At 40.6% G+C, this 20,081-nt stretch overlaps 1 protein-coding gene across 1 annotated transcript; it reads right to left on the bottom strand.

Moving 5' to 3' along the window:
- Window positions 1–725: 725 nt before the first annotated feature.
- efcc1 (EF-hand and coiled-coil domain containing 1) lies at window positions 726–18,509 on the bottom strand. Its single transcript, XM_023278177.3, has 8 exons — window positions 17,705–18,509; window positions 15,337–15,776; window positions 6,499–6,647; window positions 4,892–5,027; window positions 4,002–4,158; window positions 2,394–2,552; window positions 1,630–1,699; window positions 726–1,468 (listed from the first exon to the last, which is right to left on the bottom strand). The coding sequence occupies exons 1-8, from the start codon at window positions 18,380–18,382 to the stop codon at window positions 1,335–1,337; spliced, it is 1,923 nt and encodes a 640-aa protein (XP_023133945.2). The 5' UTR covers window positions 18,383–18,509; the 3' UTR covers window positions 726–1,334.
- Between the last annotated feature and the right edge of the window lie 1,572 nt (window positions 18,510–20,081).

The following is a 20,081-nucleotide window of genomic DNA, read 5'->3' as shown; positions in this document are numbered from 1 at the left end:
TAAAATATTTTGAATAAATTGTTTCACTTCTCGCCAGAATTTTTGTATTTCCGTACATTGCTAAATTTTATTTGTATTTCTTGTAGTAATGTTTTAAGTGAGGGGCTCTATTGGAATAGTATGACACAATGAGGTCTTTAAAATACAAGGGAGCTTGTGAGGAGGATTCTGTTCTGTAATTTACAGTAAGCCAGTGAAGAGAAGCTAATACAATACGGAAGGAAAAAGATCCCTCTTGCTGGTTCCTATCAGAACTTTAGCAGATTTATTGGGATATCCTGATTAAAAGGAATTATAATAGTCAGATGCAGCACTGAGATCTGGCAGGTCTAGTATAGAGATAAGTCCACTGTCTGAGGCAGTGAGAAAATGATTGCTACAGATTCTGTGCTGTGATTTATAACAAGGCCCGATCTGAGTTAAAACAATGCACCATTAAAGCCATCAAAGAAATCTAAAAAAGCCAACAAATGTAAGAATGTGTAAATACGACCCTCGAGCATGTGCTTCAGAGAGTCAATGTAAAAGTCACCAGATGTGACAAAGGATTTCCACCACTTGAATTACAATAGAATGAAATGTTAGCGTGGGAATTTTGATGTCAAAAAATACTGCCTATCAAAGCTTTACTGGCTTAGCATTAATTGATTATGGGATGTGTATCATCTTGATAAAAAAGTAGAATGCCCTTAAGATAGTTAGCAAAAAGAAATTCACATTCAGTATTTACAAAATTGCAATGATGTTTTATTGGTCCAGTTCATGTTACGCATTTGTCAGAGACACCTCAAGTCAAACACAAACAAGGTGGGTGATGGTCCCATGCATGGTCCCAACATTACATGTAAATAAAAGCCCCTTAATTAAAACACTGGCCACAGGGTTGCCGTGTAGTCTGCATTTTTAAAAACATTTCCCATTCAACTCATTTGATTTTGAGGCTTGTGAACTAATATGTGGCTTCCTTTAAATCCATATTGTTGCCAGAGCATTTTGCATGCCTTTAAATCTGAGCTTATTTCAACATTTTCACATTAATAAGTCTGCTGTAGAACAATTAATAATAAAAACATTCCCCACTGGATCATGAAAAAGGTATGTGCAATAAAAGCTCTCGGGGGGAAAAAAACATGTATAAACAAGAATTTCATTTATATCTAATGAAGCTCTTTGCTACAATAATTCTATTCTACCATCCCTTTATATGAGATATAAGGAGTATATAAGCTACAGTATAATACAATATACACATCAATGAGCTTGTTTTTTGACCACTGTTCTGTTTTCAGTGTCCTTGAGGAAGATGTTCTGCGCCCACCAGGAGGCAGTCTTGTCTAGCAGGAGATGATGAGGGCGTTGAGAGACTGCTGACTTGGTGTCCTCTCCAAAGGTCCCCCAGTGGACAGAATCTCACAAGCAGCCAGTTCATGGTAGAGAGCGTTGAGCACCTCCAGGATGTGAGCTTTGCCTGCGTAAAAAACAGAGCAGATGTGGCCTCAGTGGGAGTCAACTTCCCGATGACCCGATGAGAACTTCATCAAAGCCCCTGCCCCGTCTAACTGTAAATTCTCATCGTTGCATTTCACAGGGCTTGTATTGATTTTATTGGGCGTCACCAGCTCGACTAACCGTGTTGCGGGTCGCTGCAAGACTCCAACGTGCTGAGCAGGATTTTCCCGAGAGACCTCCGAGAGACGTTCTGAAACGAGAGAGAAAGTTTTTTTAAAAACGACTCTTGTGACTTCAAAACCTTTCACTTGCTGGTTGTCACATTGTTTGGATTAGATCACAAAAGAAGGGAAACTTTGTGACGTCTTACTTGGCAGGTAAGCCGTATTTGTGGATTCAACAGGTCAAACTAAGTTTTAATCTAAAAGCATCACAAAGTTAATGTCTATACGGAAGTTCGTCCTGGAACAACACTAATTAATTCTAAGAGTTGCAGTAAAAAGCAAGTCAATTTCTATCTTATTTTATCTTGTCTTGTCTTATCTTATCCCAGATGCTCCTTAAGTTCCAGAATTGAAATGTCTTTAAGGACCAAAAAGGTTCCAAGTCCAGCAGCTTTTTACTGAAGCCCTAAAGATGACCGTGATCTTACTGACTGAGAATCCAAACAGAAAATTCAGTTTTCCCGTCTGATGTCCCCCTCAAAAAATCATTCCTCGAAAGCATGGGTGGACTTCTCTCACCTACAAATGACTGTCATTACCTTGAATTTTAGTTCACATGATGGACCAACTGCTGTTGACAAGATTTGTCACTACGCCACAAATCATAACAGTATGTGGGAGCCTTAAAATGCACATCTACAGAATCCTCCTGTAGGCGCTTCAGTTCACAGAATCTACCAGAAGTAAAGTCAACATAGATATCCTGAAACTGTGACTGACCAGGTCTCTGAGCTGCTGGAGGAGCTGCAGGATGTCCACAAGCTTCTCCTCCACCAGCGACAGACGAACCCTCTCTGTCTCCAGCATCTGCAGCTCCATCTGAAGCAGCTCCGTCTCCTCAGCCTTCTGCTGCAGCTCCTGCATCAGGGAGTCCTTCATCTGGAAGATACAGCAGTCCTAAATACAGTCCTGATTCATGGCATGTGGTCTGTCTTAGAGGAACATGCAGTTGTTTAAAACATCACCAAAACAAAAAAAATATTTGGCTGCAAGACTAAAATATGCATCAATCTCATACAATGTTGACACCTCTTTTGTGGAGTTAAACAATGAGAACAAATGCAGACAAAATAAATAAATAAATAAAACATCACCATATATATATATATATATATATATATATATTAAGGATACTAGTATTTTGTAATGAATTTGGGGAAATTTTTAGAAGACATGTATAACCAGAGTGACTGGAAAGGGTTGGACTTGCATTAACCAGTGGAGGTTTCGGACTAGTTTTACAGAAACTTTGGCACTGCAGTTTTCTTCAAACGTTGCCCAAACAGGAGGAAAAGGCACAATCAAAAGGGACTAATTTTAGCTGCAGATTGATACACATTTTAGTATTTCCAACAACAGGATGGTGCAGATGGAGGTCAGTTAATGAACATGTTATCCAGTACAACTGTGAGACTCACAGAAGAGATTTTTTTGGACAACATTGGAGCTCAGTGGCACTTAATGACTTTGGATATACACATTATACTTGTTCGCAAAAGAGCTTGTCAAGATATGTTCTTGGACTGTACATAATTTGACAGGATTCCAAGAGCAGTGGGATATGTCACTTTTGCAGATGTAAAAATGACACCCTGTAGGCCTGCTAAACATCTTAGCACAAAATAAATATACCTAGTGTAAATGTGAGTCATATGTTATGGGTTGTATCGAGTTTAAGTCCACATTTTGTGGTTTTTCCTTCCAAAATGTTGAAAGTCCCTGCAGCTCACCTTTACGTCATAGCGCATTGAAGGACAAAGGTCTCACCCCACACATCCTGCTCATAAACAAAGCCTCACAGTCAGGACTTTGTTTAGTTTTAACTTTTCCTCTCTGAGTGCTGAGATGTTCTGGGAACGCACTACGTCACGGTTCCCCTCCTGCCCGTCTTCCTGTGTTGTGAAAATACTACTCGAGTGTAACGAGAGAGCTTTAATTCATGATACATCTGAGTGTCATGCGGTGACAAGTGGGTTGGAGTGTTTCTGTGGTCGGCTCCAGTGAGAAACAGCTGCAAACACACCCACGCATGCACACACAGGGAGGCTCTGTAGCCGCTGCTGGTGGTTCGGTTAGGTGGAAGCTGCACGATCATACCATTAGCTGTGGTTTCTGCCTTTGAAGCCCTCCACTTTCATAACAACCTTAACCAGTCCTCTCTAATCTAGTTTAACACTGTGCACAAAGCCACAAAATGACTTAAGATGGAGAGCAAGGCAGAACTTTGGCCAGAGAGATCGTTTTCATATAAACGGATCCAACAGAACAGGGTCCGAGGACACAGCAGGAGTTCATTCTGGTGTGATGGTGGTCAGAGGTGGTTCGTACCTGGTCCATGTCTATCTCTGCCTGGCTTTCTTTCAGCTCCAGCTGCTTATGCAACCTGGTCACCCTTTCCAAGAGCTCCACCACGGCACTGCAGCTTTCTTCGCTTCTCGAGCTCCCGAAGTTAGACATCAGCTTCTTGAATGCCTTGTCATCACATCTGGTTAGGAACACATAGCAGAAAACTAGAAGTTAATGAAGCTGGGAGCTACAGTAGCTGTCAAGAATGTTGGGGGAATGATGTGTTTCATGGCATGTTGGTTTTGAGCAACAATAAGCATTAGTTTTTGGTGTCCTTATTTAAATTCTGTAGCGACATGGCAACATTTCACACACTAGTAGAAACAACTATAGCTGCAAATCTACTGTTTAGTGCTAAAGTAATTAGTTGAACATGTTTCCAAGTGTGTCTTGGATCAGGCCTTCACAACATTGCTTAGATTTTGTTCTTAATCCCTGAGCCTTTTGCATAAAGACACATTTGATACTTTATTTTAGATATGTTTTAGCCCTGTGTTTGACATTAGATAGTTTTTATGGATCATGAACCCTCACGAACCTTGAAAGAATAAGTGGTTATAGGAAATTGTTTAATGGCTGAATAATGTTTTGTAGCAATGTATTTTCATTTCTGTATAAACACCTCTCTGCTTTACCTTTATTAGTTCCTGAGATAGTGTCCAGGATCAAATTTCAATGTGTGAAAAAGATGATGAAAGCCTTTTTTTTTTCAAATTATCTCAGAAAGTCCTTGATATATCAGTCTAAGTTTCAAGATATCCCTGTAAATATCCATAATGATTAAAAAAAAAAGCTTCAAACAAATCAGAAATGGTCAAGCTGGAACACCCTGATGATTTTAGATGGAACAACCCTCTATGGATGCTCTGTACCTTTCCCCACAGCAGGACAGTCTGGTCAGGATCCTCTTCACCTCATCTACTCGTCTTTGTTGATCACTGGTCCACTTGTCCTCCTCTTCATCCGAGGCTGCCTGACCTTCCACTGACCGAAACAGCTGCTCCTCCACTAGACACCATCACACACCATCATCATAATTACTCTAATAGTGTCACAGATGTGACAGATATTGCCAGATGTAAAAAGTAATTGAGGCTTGATGCATAAACAGTTTATCCAGTTGAATACTCAGAGAAATGTCCTTATTTTTTAAAGAAAAGCATTTTTTTCCATGAAGATAATGTTACATGAATCAAAAATACAGTCTAGAGATTCTTAATGTGATAAATGACTATTCTAGCTGGAATCGGCTGATTTTTAATGGAATATCTCCATAGAGGTACAGAGGAACATTTCCAGCAACCATCACTCCTGTGTTCTAATGCTACATTGTGTTAGCTAATGGTGTTGAAAGGATCATTGATGATTAGAAAACCCTTGTGCAATTATGTTAGCACATGAATAAAAGTGTGAGTTTTCACAGAAAACATGAAATTGTCTGGGTGACCTCAAACTTTTGAATGGTAGTGTAAATATGTATTTTCTATATAGTTTTAAAAAACAATAAAACAAATGGGATGAATGTTGTGCAATTCATAGCCAGCCTCTAGCAGTGCTGCCTTCAATTGATTGTGAGAAACATTTTATCTGAGACACAGGATTTTTTGCTTTTCATGCACCAGACTAGGAATCGACTGATATGGGTTTTTCAGGGCCGATATTGACGCAGATTACTGGTCATCAGGAAAGACTGAAAACTGATATTTCTGACCAGATGTACATTAAAAATGATAGCAAGGAATCTGTTATTCAAAACTAGGCATCTTCATTTTCAAGGAAATTCCTAGAAATAGGAGTGATGATATCAGAATATCACAGGATGATAAGGTGTTCTCTGCTGTTTACAAATCGATCGATCGATTTGAGATTGAACAATTAGTCTCCTGCATTTCCATCCGTTGTTCTTCTGTTTGTTTGTTTTTTTTTAAATCTTTCTCTGCTTTATCATTTGTATTAGCCAGACTCAGTAGTAATCTATGTTTGTTTCTAACTTAGCTGCTATCCGTAGCGTAGCCTTAGCCACTGGGAAAGCAGTAAATTTCTTGTTTGTGGTGATGGCTTGCGTTTCTTTTTACGTTTTTTCAGCTTCTGCTAGAGAGGCATTTCTGAGACCACAGAATGACTGCAGACATAGAGAGACAGCCACCTCAGACCCAACATAGTCCATCCAATTTATGGATAATCAAGATCAAATGAGAATAACAATACAGATAATTGGGAAAATGCCAAATATCGGCCCCAAAAATCAGTCAGGCTGATGATCAGTCTATTCCAACACCTGTTTGTGGTCCATATGGTTAGAAGAGTCTTTGGTTACTGTGGAAATACCTTTAAAATCAGGGTACATGCCCTTTTGAGTGGCCACCTGGTATTTACTTTTTTAAAAATTGCCTCCGGGACTTGCATTTAAGGTAATACCTGAAAAGCATATAGAGTGGCTAACATTAGCACTACATTCTGCATTTAAAAAAGGTCTTACTCTTGTCCGGAGTCGTAACGGCACGCCCTGTCGGGGAACAGCGGTCATGTTGGGCGTCCAGGCAGCATCTCTGGTTCAGCCGGCCGCTAACACTCAGCTGCTGCTCAGCCCTGGTGCTGCTTGGAAGTTGTAGCTTTGACACTTCCGACCTAAAAAAAAGAGCAACAGTAAGTTCAGCGTTCTCTGCAGATCCCCCCTCTGTGCTGCTGTGACAGTGAATGACAGTGACCTAAAGGGCTAAAAGTACCCTTCAAATTTGCACAGATGAGAAAAGTTGAGTCAAATCCAATTTCCAACATCAAAGAGAACATATCATGTAACGCAAGGGAGTGTGTATTATGCCACATCTACAACCGCCATGATAATTTTATAGAGGCCTGTGATGTTGTATGCCAAATCTGGGTGGGGTAATTGAAGCCAGACATTGTATCTTTAAGGCATTTTTACAGTAAAGTGGGTCAGTGGTAGAATGCAGTATTAGTGTGCAGGAGTTGGCTTGGAAGACGTGAGGTAAAAGCACACTGAATGGAACTAAGTTATTAAGTGCAACACAGTTTTCTAACCTCAGTTACATGTGTTTTTATCTGCCGATGAAAAAAAATCTGTATTCCTTTTAGTTTATATTTCATGTATTTCCTTATGTTACGGTTCACATTCAAACATTCGCTCCCGATAAAAAACCTGAGGCTGCAGTTTGGGCAGATCAATTGTTGTGTAATGGTTTGAGTTCTCTAGGTTTCTTCTGCTGTCTGCTCCTTTGTGTTGGGAAGAAATCCAATAGGGGGCCTTCATAAATCACAGAATAAGTGTTTCCAGATGATGATGTCTTGCCGAGGGAAAAAAAAGAGAAGAGAGAAAATCTCGAAAAGATTTTCAGCAGCCTGAAAAAAAAGGAAAAAAGTCACAGAGCACTCAAGCTTATATCCTATTGGCACGAGGCAGACTGTGCCGTAAGACAACATTATACTCTGCATTCTGCTGCAGCTCTCCTTCTGCAGCTGCAGCTCAATAATTGCAGCATGATTTCAAACAATCAATCAGCGAGTTGTGTTTAGGTTACAGTGGGGGCCGCCGTGAAGGGACGGAGTTAGTTCATGACGGCCAGCAGTCGGACGGACGTGGACACACACAAAACTCTGCTGGTTGCCGTGGAGACGCTCGGACTCTGGAATGAGGCTGTTTCAAATGCAGGCTTCGGTGTGACTAATTGCACTTTAATTGACAGTGGTTGGAGGACGACTGCAGCCTGTGTCCAATAAACGGTGCAAAAACGCAACAGCAAGACCACAGCTCCTGGATCAGGCCTTTGTCATGCACAGAGGGTAAAAATGACTTTCACTGGCACCTCTGAACTGTCACATGAAAACCATTTTTTTTTTTTTTTTGCCGCTAGAAATGATATTTAAAGGTTCTTCATCACACACTACCACAGCAGGGGGGCACCATGAAGGACTTTGGTGGTGCTGCTGACTGTGGGAATTCCTGCTGGATGAGCATTGACACCTGAACGTAGTCCAGGCAGACATCTTGGATAGCGGTTAGACTGTGGGATGCAGCAGACACAGACAAAATTTGATCAGCGTTTCAGCAGACAGAGCTCTTGCAAGTATGCCAGCGTGGATATGCTTGACCTGCCAAAATAAAAATCTATTTATTTACTCATTTTTCCTGAGAAAGAGGGAAGGTAAAATGAACTGCAGACTCATAGTATGAGTGTCGTCAAACTTCAAACTGAACTCATTACCTATATGTTGTGTTTATGTGTGCAAAAAACAAGTTAAAGCTGCACTAATCAATATTTTTATATTAATAGTAAGTCAAATGGTTGGATGTAATGTGAAAGGAGCCATTCACAGTGATTAAGTTGAAGAGAAATATTGCATTATTTTGTAGTTTGCCTCAGCTTTAGTATTTAAGCATCTCTCAGCACTTTGCTTTGGTTTGGCAGCTTTGTTAGTGACAGCATTTAGCACCTAAAAAGCTGTGTATTTACCTGAAATCAAAGGCCAAAACAGAGCCTAAAGATGAAACTCGACAGATTAAATGCAAATCTTGCTCTCCGTCTGCTAGATGTGCAAAAAGCAACTATTTACTAAGTAAATAGAATGTGTTGGTTATTGTCATTTGTGCTCAAGTGCCAGAAAAACTTCATTAATGCAGCGTTAAAGTCTACAAAATTAAAAACTATTCGCATTTTGTCTCTTTCATAAAAAAAAAAAAAAGGACACAGAATTGAATGAATATGATATAAATCAGACGGAGAATCAGGGCACATTTAGTCGTACGTAGCTGCCAGAAACTCATCGTATTTGAGGAGGTATAGTACAAGTGGAACAGGCAGAACAGTTTCGCATTTCTTTTTAATCTTTTATCACATTCTTGTATCAAAGGCAACTTTTGGCAGACAAAATTAGACTGATACTTTGAATAAGCTCAAGTAAAATAAAGGAATAAAGAAAAATACTATCCTGTGCCACTTTAGAATGCCTACATTAGTATACTATTGGTGTGATTTAAGCTACTGGTAGTGTAAAGTGCTTACACAATATTGTTTAATGGGGTTAAATGTGGATGTAGATATAGCATTTTGTATAATATCACTTCTATCTTAAGTTTTCTATTGTGCCAAATCAGAGTATTTCTAATTGATAATATCCTGTATTTTATTAGCAGAAGTTTGAAGCAGTTCTTTAGACCTGTGTGGGGGTCGTCTTGCTGTTTGTTGATGCAGAAGGAACACCCAGAATCCTCCCAGTGTTTATCACAGCGTGACACCGAAGTGAACTTTCCATTAAACACATCCCCCCATCAATGTTCACCCTCCTCCGCTCCCGCTAGAGCAGTTTCCTCTTTCAGGTGTCATCGGTCAATGACAGTCTCTTTTCTCTGCAAAGGTTAAAAATGAGGACACGCTGTAAACCTGAGCTTGAACTTGAAGCTCTGTGCTTGTTGGTTGCCCTGCAGCATGACGGAGACGGGTGAGGGGTCTTGTTTACATAGCTGACAGTTATTAATCAAGTCCTCTTGGGTCGCACAATGAGTCGGTCTCTGAGGAGCAAATAAAGCAGCTTCAGGGATGTGATTATTGTTTAGCACCAGTTGAGAACTTAATCCAAAAACCAATGCGAGTAACATTTACAGAGGGTGGTTAAGCTTTCCTTAGCAAGCAAAGTGCAAAGAAAGACCCGAAGTCAAACAAACGAGGGTATTAAAAGCAGTGGGAGAAAAGTCCAGTGAGGGTGGGTGGCATGAGTTTATAAGATATTTTGTGTGTGATGTATTTCTGCTGATGTCAGCATACCTTCAAACCAGAGAGAGGCAGAGCGGGGCAGCAGTTCAGTGTGAAAATGAGACCACTTGGCAGCGTGGGGGTTTTTGAAGGCTGTTCAAGAACAACAGTAAGACGGCAGCAGCAGAATGCCACAGACATCCCTCGAGTGTGTCCTTTCCACGTTATTTAAAGGGTAGGAGTGCCGTGACAGCACCTGCTCCGCACAATGCTGCAGCTCTTGTGCCGAGGCAGATAAATGGTCTGCAGGACCCTCCTCTCCCCTCCGCCTCCAGGCACCATGCAGGGAGCATGAAAAGGCCGGGAGATTATGCTTCCCCTGGGGCCTGCCTTCAGAGGGCCCGGGGTTAGAGCCATACAGAGAAGAAGTCTGCAGGCACGCTGTTAAAACGAAAAGTGAGTTTTAAACTTGCACACTTAGGACACATGGGTATCGGTCTAGAAATTCCTGGACTACATAAAATGAGACACCAGGAATCAAGGGGATAATAAAACTAAAGAAGCTCTGAATGAAACATGACCAAAGTTCACTTTAAATGGGTGATTTTGACTCCCCACTCTAAGTCTTTTCTTTGGTGCACAAAGAGAAGGTGGAAAGATGAATGAAGCCATTCCTCTCCTGCAGGCTTTCCAAAACATGTCCATCATTTCATGAACAAACAGTTGAGTGTTTGCTTCTTCCTCCAGATGGTAGGCTTTCCTCCCCCTCATCTCTTTTTGTTCCCCTCGCTGTGCTTCCTATTGTCTAATCCCTCTGGCCCACTGAGCTCTATAGACTGCAGTGACTGATTTAGGCTCCCTTTTACCTTCTGGAGCTATAAAGAAATACAGAATTGAGAGTAACACTTTCAGACGATCGCAGCTACACAAAGACTTTCCTGTGCTGATTAAGTCCCATTGAAGGCGCGGCTCCCATCTGACTCTCTGCTCGCTTCTCGCATTCAATCCAAAGCAATCACAGACATGTTATGCAACAACACCCACACACCGATGAAGTTTCATACCAAACAGACCTCTGCTGGGAAGTTGATGGAAAGTTAAAAGGGGATTTTGTAGATGAGAAACTGAACATTACCAAATGCTAAAAAACAGAAAAATCAATCAGTACAGGAAGAGCTCCATATTTCTGAAGACAATGCTTGTTGGCTTTGCTGCCAATTAAAATTTGCATTTCATTTTATCATTACTGGATTTTTTTGTTTTTTATATAGATATAGACTTCTCATTGCCTGCTGGTGTTCTCTGCAGCCATGCATCAACATGGTATCTGCGCTACTCTGGTTAAGAGTCTGGTTAATGTCTATCAGGACAGGACGTCTCTGTGCTGTTAAAATGATCAGACCTTGCAGAATTTTCCACTGATTTTCCAGCTGTTTCACTGTATACAAATGCCAGATACGTGATAATGGTATCTGAACATGTGAGCTAAATGGCTGAACTTTAATGTTAAAGTTGACAACAATCCAACTGTGTCAGACTAGGTTACACATAAAGTCACAGGTTATAATCCATAATTGAATATTTTTTACACAGTGATTGTCTTCAGATTGAGTCCTGAGCTCCATCACAGCTGTTGGAATACAAGATTATGTCTGACTAGGGTTAATTACACAGCATGTCTACATATTTCATTTCTATGTGTGCATTCTAAAAGCACTGTTTGGTGGCTTCTGTTACAGAATTTTGTTCAGAGATTTGAAATTTAATTTAATAAAAAGCCACAATTCCAACACACACTGAAGTACACATACATTTTTGCCAGGATTCATTGTTTGGTTTTTAATTACATTTGTAATCAAATAGTTTGCTAATATTCAAATTTTAAGTCCCCGCAACTCTACAGAGGATAAAGTGGGGTATAGAAAATGAAAGATGAATGATGCAACTTTAGCCATAATCTTAGAGAAATGTATAGATACGGTTTAACCCAGGACACACTACATAAAATAAAATAATTAACAAAAATGTAAAGCTTTTTTTACCTGGTGGGTAGCCTAGCTTGTCTGATAGTCAGCTAGTAGCATAGATACAGTACACTTGTAACAGTAAAATATTGTAAGATAGATTCTCAACTGTGAATGTTATTCCATATTGTTTTTGTTTTACTATCAAAGCATCCAAAAGCAGCACAAAGTTTGGAATCTTCCACCACTTCAACAAGAATCCTGGTGCAATATGGAGCAACTTGTGTGTTTTTTTCTAAGTGTCAGACAACTCATTTAAATGCCTCAAAATCAAAAACGTGTTGATATCATGTCAGGTTAGGAGTTAAACTAGGAGCCTTCTGGATCTTTTACAGTTCAGCATTTTTAAAACAAGTCATGGGAATAAAGTCACTGTCGATTATTTCACGAAAACATACTGACATACCACTGAATCTCCAAACCCATGTGATCCGTGACATTTTACACTGAGACAGCATGTTGCAAGAGTAATTAAACTAAATGCAGAGTTTTGGATTCAGACATATAAAAAAGAGGCCAAAAAGTCACTACATGTTACTCAAATATTAATAACACCTCACCTGGAACTTTCCTCTCTAACAGTGTCCTTGGATAGAATGTGACTAAGCAAGCATTCAGGCTTTCTGGGGAAATATTCATGGGGCTCAGTTGCTAAGATCCATAGGATGGGGGAGCCTATGTGGTATTGTTCATCTGGGAGCAGAGAGAAAGAAGTGAGCGGAGACTGATGAGAACAGTCAGTCTGTTGAGGTTTCACTCAATGGCGCTTTCTCTTGCCTTTGTGGTGTTGAATTATTTGCCATTAGGGCATCAATGGAAGGGCAGTGAAAAGACTTTGGAATGCAGTCTGCATAGATTAGTGGAATTTAGGGTTAAAGCAAAGTTATTGTGGTTGCTAAATGTGTTATTTAGAATCAGGTAGTGGTAGGGACTTTACTTTTACAGATCCAGTTGTCCATGACTCTGTCTTAGACTCCATAATAGCAGCATTATGTAGATGTTACAAGCATTTAGAGACATCTGCTATCTAAGAAAGCCAGACCTGCAGACACTGATTATATGGTTGGCGCAGAGACTACAGACACAGAGATAAACATTAAACCAAGGGCTTTGTACTTTAGAAGTCCAATTACACCCTTACTTCCACCAAAATGAATAGTTCCCAACAGTAGCGGCACTCAGGCAGGACCAGCCTGCCACACATGAAGCCCGTTCAATAAACTAAAGCACAACTAGTCTGAAAATTAGAACAGTAAACCACATCAAGCCTTCACAAATAGCATGGCAGAGCTTTCCAGGCATGAAGCCAGAGGTAAACAGAGTCATTTTATTCTACTGTAGAGGGAATTATAATTCATTACGGTTGATTCTAGCCACAAAGGCCCCCCCAAATGCAATAACCTGCCAAACCAAACCTTTGTTTCACATGACACGGTGAACAGCCTGACACTTGTTTTGCTCAGGATTTGACCAGTGATTGAACCTAATAGAGGTTTATGTGTAATTTATGTTCTCTGTCTGTAAATTTGGAGGGGTATTTCTTTCCAAGCGTCTACCCAACACTAATGTAAAAGCAAAAAAAAAACAACATTTTTTTAATCACATCATGTTGCTGAGAATTAACTCCATCAGCTGTCTATCTTGGCCAATCAGCTCAAGCAACCAATGATACTGGACAGAAATTGGCATCATGTAGCATTTAGTAAAGCAGGTGTTTTTGTGTATTTTCTCAAAATTCTGTTAAATCTGCACTATGTTTTGATGGAAATCTTGCTATTGTTCTAGCTATTTGTTCATATTTACTCTCTTTATTTGGTTTCCTGTCTGTAAATTGTATTTCGTAAAAGTTTCCAGACAACAAAAAAAAGTCAGGACTTCACTATCCTCAGTGACCCTTTCTTCGTCTCATACAAGTTAGTTTGAATAATGTGACGTCCAAAGCCAAAAACCTTTACACCTGCTGCCGAACTGCCTATTCGATCTCTCTCCAAAAATTCTGGTTCTTCCACAAATGGTAATAGCAGATCAGACTTTTGGATGGATGCTTCTCAAAGAAAACTTGTCATTGTGTGCTTAGCTGTACACACCTACGGTGGTGGAAGAAGTTGGAAGATGGAGGAAATCTTGCCTACTTGTCTCCAAACACCAGACCAATTGGTGCAAAAATCTGATTGTGGGATTGGTGGCTTGGAAAGTTACAACAATATTTCCATGCAACTTCTGTTCAGCTGTTAAAAAGGTGGTTTTAGGTGTTGAGAGATGATGCAACAAGCCTTCTGAAGCATACTGAGGTATATTTAGGCTTTGACCATGTAGAATTAGCCTGGTTCCACACTGAAATTTACACAGGTCTGGTATCTTTATCGCTATAGACTATAGCTATTAAGTGTCAGTGGTCACTAGAAATGCTATAAAGAAATGTTTCGATACTGGACATAGCACTCAACCCAGGTGCATACTTCCCCAGTGGCAACCGGCAGTATTGCAATGAAAAAAATCCCCCAAAATATTCTTCCAATATGAAACTATTAGAAAAAATATGTCTACATGACATCACACATGACACCAGCTGCAAACAAGATAGGCTTTTTGTCTCTTTATGGTTGTTTTGTATCTCTCTGGGGAAGTTTTGCATCTTTCTGTTGTAGTTTTGTGTCTACTGTGGTTTTGTCTCTTTTTGTTGTTGTTTTGTGCCTCTTTGTGGCTGCTTTGTGCCACTTTGTGGCTATTTTGCAACTCTTTGTGGTAGTTTTGTGTCTCTCTGGGGTGGTTTTGGGTCTCTGTGTGGTCGTTTTGTGTCTCTTTATTGTAGCTTTGTGTCTCTTTCTGGTAGTTTTGTGTCTCTGTTGTTATTATGTCTCTTTGTGGTAGGTTTTCTGTGTAATTGTAGCTGTTTTGCATCTCTTTGTTGTAGTTTTATGTCTCTTTGTGGTTCTTTTGTGTCTCTTTGTGGTACTTTAGTGTCTCTTTGTAGTATTTTGTGTCTCTTTGTGGTTGTTCCTTTCCTGCAAACGTGCAGTAGGCCACAGCGCAGAAGCAAACCCACAAGCCAGAAAACTTTGTTGGCTTATGTGTCAGGTGCACAGCTTTCATTCAAATGACTGTACGCCTTTCACTCCCATGTCAAGTTTCTTATCATTTGTTTGTGATGGGCACAAACACGCTGGCAATGATACACATTCTTGCTACAGGTTTCAGGCTGTTCTGCTGACTGACAACTGGTGGATGTAACACACCAAGAAATGTAGCAATGAAAAGGACTGTCAACTTGAAAGCAGGATTTCAAAACTGAATATGTTGCAAGCACCGTATAAATGCCTTCAACATGTTTGTTAAATACACACACTTTAAACTGCTTTAAGCATCTGTTGCTCCAACTTTTCCAAACCAACAAAAATCCGGTTAAACACGATGTCTGAATAAAATGGCAACTCAGTCAAGATGGTGCAGTGGGTGCCGAGGAGTCTTGGCAAATTCCTAAACTGTGGCAATGTGTCTTATTATACTACTGCCAAAGCATTCTAAAAAGCAGTGTTTGTACATGCCAGAATCTGTCATGTGGATGTCAGTTTCCATTGTTTTTACCTGTAGAAGAGCAGCTCTGACTCCAGCTGGAGGATGTGCCTCTGCAGTGTTGGCACATGACTGGCCTTGGCTTCCAGTTCCTTCACTTTCCCCAGTCCACTGACCAGCGCCTGCCTGGCCTCCTCCACCTTCCTCCTCATGCCCACCTGCTCCCTCTTCAGAGCCCGGTTACAGTCCTCCAGAGCGGCCACGGCCTCTTTAGAGCTCCACAGTTCCTGCTCCAGTCTCTGATTAGACAGCATGGCTTCCTCCACCTGAAGGTCTCTCGAGCTACGAAGCAGTTCGATCTCGTGGATGATGTTCTGCAAGCTCTTCAGCTCTGTGTAGGTGCTGCTTTTCAGGTTGTTGCTGGCCACACTTTTCTGGGCAGCTTGTTTCTGGTGGGCAAGGAAGCAGCCGTCTTCTGGTTTATGTTTGGAGTGGCTTTTCCACAGTCCTACCTGAAGAAAAGGGAACAACAAGAGGTGACTAGATCAAGATAATCCCTAAAATTACAGAAATATGGCTGAGCAAGAACGATATCAATAAGATTTAATATCCGAAAATAAGGGATTTATTTATAGATCACTTGTAAGTCACTAATAAGAGCAACTTTTGAACAGTGATCAGCAGTTAAAAGTAATCATTGAAGGATATTGGACTTTTTGCTTTCTAATAAACATTAATTTTGCAGTTGTAAATGTTAATAAAATTATCAACAAAGGGTCATGGATTTTCTAATTGAGAATATTTAACTAAGCAAGGAATGTTTCACCTATGATTAATACTTGTATTATTGATTTCTTAAATCAGTTAATCATTCATTTAAAAGGTGTGAAGCAGTTACACTAGCTTGTCATTTTTAGTCAGTATTATTAGTGTTATTAAAGGGTATGATATCATGTCTGCATCTGGGAATGGCAGTGATTTATAAGCAACAGGTAATGGGGTTTCTCGGTCCTTGTAAAGGGGTTATAAGTTGTAAGTAATGCTTTAATTTAACATGAATAAATACTGCCGTGAACACTTATGAATAGTGAAATGCTCTGCAGCTGCATTTACCTTCCTCCAGCATGCACTTGTAGTTCAACACCCCCACAAAGACCACTTACTGTCTTAAAGGGGCTGCAGGGAGCGTGGGCTGGAATCTGTGCAACAGCTTAGTAATACTTGAATCTACAGACCTGATGGAGCATCTTAAAAACCTAATATCTTACGAACATTTATAACTGCAGAAAACTAGGGCTGAAACACTGACCCACGACTGTACTGTTGTCTGAATACAAACCTTGCAAAGTTCCCATTATGTCCTGTACAACCAGTACCAGCCCAATACTTAAGATGTTTTAACTTGTGCTTTTGTATTCAAAATAAAGTCTCATAAGGTGTACTAATCCATGAATCATCTTAGATGATATTTAGTGGTGTAAATGCCTTAATACCTGACCTGTTTATAGTGTTTATACTATTCCTGTATATATACTGGATATATCTCACAGCATTAATCCTGTTTTTACTGTTTGTACAGTTTATACTATTCATGCAATTTATGCAGTTTATTCTGCTCATACCACTATTTATCTCTACCTGCAGATTTCAAAGATCTATTTTATATTGTATGAATATATTTATATATTAGTGTGTTCATCGTGCTCTGTCCATGCTGCTCATTCTGTTTATACTGTAACATATTGTATATACCAAACTGTAAATAATGCTCTTTACTGCTGCTTTGCTCTTCCGGTTAGAAGCTAAACTGCATTTTCGAGTACTTTATGGTGCACTTTTCAATTCAGCACATTTCTATTCATAGCGTATTTTACTCATTATTGTGCATTTGTATCTTGGCATATTTTCTCTCATACATATATTACATTTTATATCTTTTCTATTGTGGTGGAGGTCTCTTTACTCTTTCTGCTAGTGTAACAACAGAATATCCACTTGCGGATCAATAAAGTATTTCTTTTCTATTCTATTACTATTCTATACTAGTACTCTGTACAATGACAATGAAGTTGAATCTACTCTAATCTAATCTAATCTAATCTAATCTAATCTAATCTAATCTAATCTGTTTGTAACTAATAAAAATGGCCACATCCAGCGGACAGAGATAAATCTGTGGCCCTTGGGGTCCCTCTGGGTTTGGGGCCACATGCTACCTGTTAGTAATCCTAACTATTTCTAATGAAGCAGCATTTTTAAAAACTTTATTAGCAGTTATAAACCATTAATTAATGCTTTATAGCTCATGCATAAGACATTAATAACAGCATTGGGTGTTGGTGGCGGTAGTTGATTGGAGGCAACCTCTATTAAAGTTTGGTGATTTCCCCTGTTAAGGCCTGAAGTTTTACGCACAGAACCGAAGCTCCAGCTCTCTCACCTGCAGAGCCAAACATCGGGCATCACTGCTCTGAAGCGCAGCTCTCATGTCCTCAATCAGCTCCCTCAAACTTGCGTTCTCATCTTCCAGCTTGGTGATCCGGTCCTCCGCCTCCTCCAGGGCCACGATCTCCTCGTAGCACTCCCGGGTGCAGGAGCCGAGCCTGCAGCCGGAGGCGTGCCGTCCCTCCGGGGAAGGGGAGGACCGGCCGCCGGCTCCCACCGACAGCAGCTTCTCTCGCCGCTTCAGAGGGCTCCTGAGGCGGATCTGAGTCTCTATGTGCTCGCTGTCCATCCCGACCAGCAGCCGACCGTTCTCATACTGACACCCGGCCTTGGTGCTGAAGTATCCGCACAGTTTTGCGTGGAAGTGCCTGAAGGTGAGCTCGCTGGGTAGGTTATCCAAAACTCCGGCGCATTCTGTGTCCTCCGAGTCTTTGTTCAGTCCCAGAACTTCGCACAAGATGTTAAAGTCCTCCACGGGGATTTTGCCTCCACCTTGGTAGTCCATGTGGTGGAAAATCTCCTGTAAATACTGATCCAAGCCGGTGGCCAGGACTATAATTTCGTTCTCCACTCCCCGGTCCAGTCCGTAGTGGTACGCCAGAGTGCTGACTATCCATTGCGTCCTGCGCGCTGGTCGGCTGTATGGATCAATGGAGTCTATTGCATCCATCATTTCTGCAGGGAAACATCATATTTCCAAGAAAAAAAAATCAGAACAAAAGCTACTTTATTTCCTCCTGCAGCATCCTGTGTGTGTTCCTGCTCTGCGCAGGAACCTGGAGCAGACTGGCGCAGCTGAAATGAGGCGTGTGTTAAAGCAGAGCGGATTTGAATTTAGCTCTGCCCCCAAAATCCACAACCAGGGGTCTCAACGGGTAACTCACACACTCAGCCTTCTATAACGGCCTCTTTGCATGAGTATAATTGCCACCAGGTGTGTAAACTTTTGTCATTCACTCGGGTTAGACCTTGTTAAGATGTAAGATGCCCCAGAGACTAATAGGCCACGCAGCAGAGCTATACTGTCTTTTTACAGCTGCAGGATTTTTAACTGCATGCTCTGTTTGCGGCGTAAAACACAGCTTATATACGGAGCTTTTGGAGCAATTTTCACCTTGCTTTGTTCCTCATATAATGCATGAGCCCATTCTACATCCTAACAACTAATATTTTGGCTCCATCCAACAGTTTGCATCAGTCTTTTTGAGTTCTAAATGAAATTATGCTCAAGTGATAAAATACAATGAGTTACAAGAATGAGCTTTTCCTCTATAATTAAAGATACTTTAATCAACGGTGTTAACCGTCTGAAATTGTCCAGGCATGTTAAATCCTGAACTCAAGGTGAATAAAAATTAAGGTATCAAACCATTTAACAAAGTTATCTCAACTTGATTTAGTTTTTCATGTGTTTCTGTTATAGATAATATTCAGTTGATGCAGGTACAAACATTATGTTGTCAGTTCAGCTCATCAAAATTACGTTTGTGGGGCCGAGACAACAGGTTCAGCGGGCTATAGTCCCAGATGCAGCGCCCTGGGTTTGATTCTAGCTCACGGCCCTCTGCTGCAGGTCTTCCCCCATTCTTCTCCCTACTTTCCTGTCTGCCTCATATGTAATTTCTCTGCCTGAACATTCCCCAATCTGTTCTTCACCATTTTGTGTTATCTCTTTCCATGTCCTGAAGCTGTATTCCATCCCATTTCATGTTTAGTACCAATCTTAAATGGAGACGTGCCTAATGCTGCATGTTTGTTGAGTACATTTCTTCATAGATGATTCACTATTTAGCTTTTCGGGTTAAACTTTCAGCACCAAGCTTTGATAGAAGTCATTCTGTAGCTTATATCTGCTCCCGGGAGAGATGCATGTCTGTATACTGCCAGAAAAAGGTTTCGTAATTTGAAGGAGCACAGAACACACTGTCATAATCATGCTAGCAAAATCTACTTCAAAGATTTAAATGTAATCCAGACTGGCTTGTAGAGTGAGGAGGAGCTCCAAGAGTACATCTTTTATCAGCCTCTGGAGGCAGCGGTTCATGATTGTGACAGAAAGTTGGAAGAAGTATGAAAATCCCCATCCAGCAGGATGCAGTGCTATTTAAACAGAAGGCAGCGGGGACATCAAAGCTCATGATATTGCAAGCCTAAACTTCTCTGAGCTACTGCTTATGATAAAAACTTTATAGATGCACTTACCAAATAAACGCTGCAACTCAAAGTCAAGATTGAGATAGCTTTCCCAGCCATTGCTACGAACCCTGTATTGATCCATTTGGTTGCATCATCTTTCGCTCTTCAGCTTCTTGGCTGGAGATCCTCAGACTTAACGTGGCAAATTTCCATGTGGGGTCCTGCTCCCTGGAAAA

The sequence above is a fragment of the Amphiprion ocellaris genome, chromosome 5 (genome assembly GCF_022539595.1).
Source record: "Amphiprion ocellaris isolate individual 3 ecotype Okinawa chromosome 5, ASM2253959v1, whole genome shotgun sequence".
In the NCBI taxonomy this organism is placed as follows: Eukaryota; Metazoa; Chordata; class Actinopteri; family Pomacentridae; genus Amphiprion; species Amphiprion ocellaris.
This window is presented reverse-complemented; position numbering and strand designations above follow the sequence as displayed.

What these genes read in the sequence shown, in the direction of transcription:
- efcc1 (XM_023278177.3), bottom strand. Translation starts at nt 18,382, where the DNA reads ATGATGGATGCAATAGACTCCATTGATCCATACAGCCGACCAGCGCGC. An exon ending in TCAGAGCTGCTCTTCTACAG is followed by an intron (nt 6,648 to 15,336) that starts GTAAAAACAATG and finishes TCTTTTTTTTAG; the next exon opens with GTCGGAAGTGTCAAAGCTAC. An exon ending in TCCAGCAGCTCAGAGACCTG is followed by an intron (nt 1,700 to 2,393) that starts GTCAGTCACAGT and finishes CTCTCGTTTCAG; the next exon opens with AACGTCTCTCGGAGGTCTCT.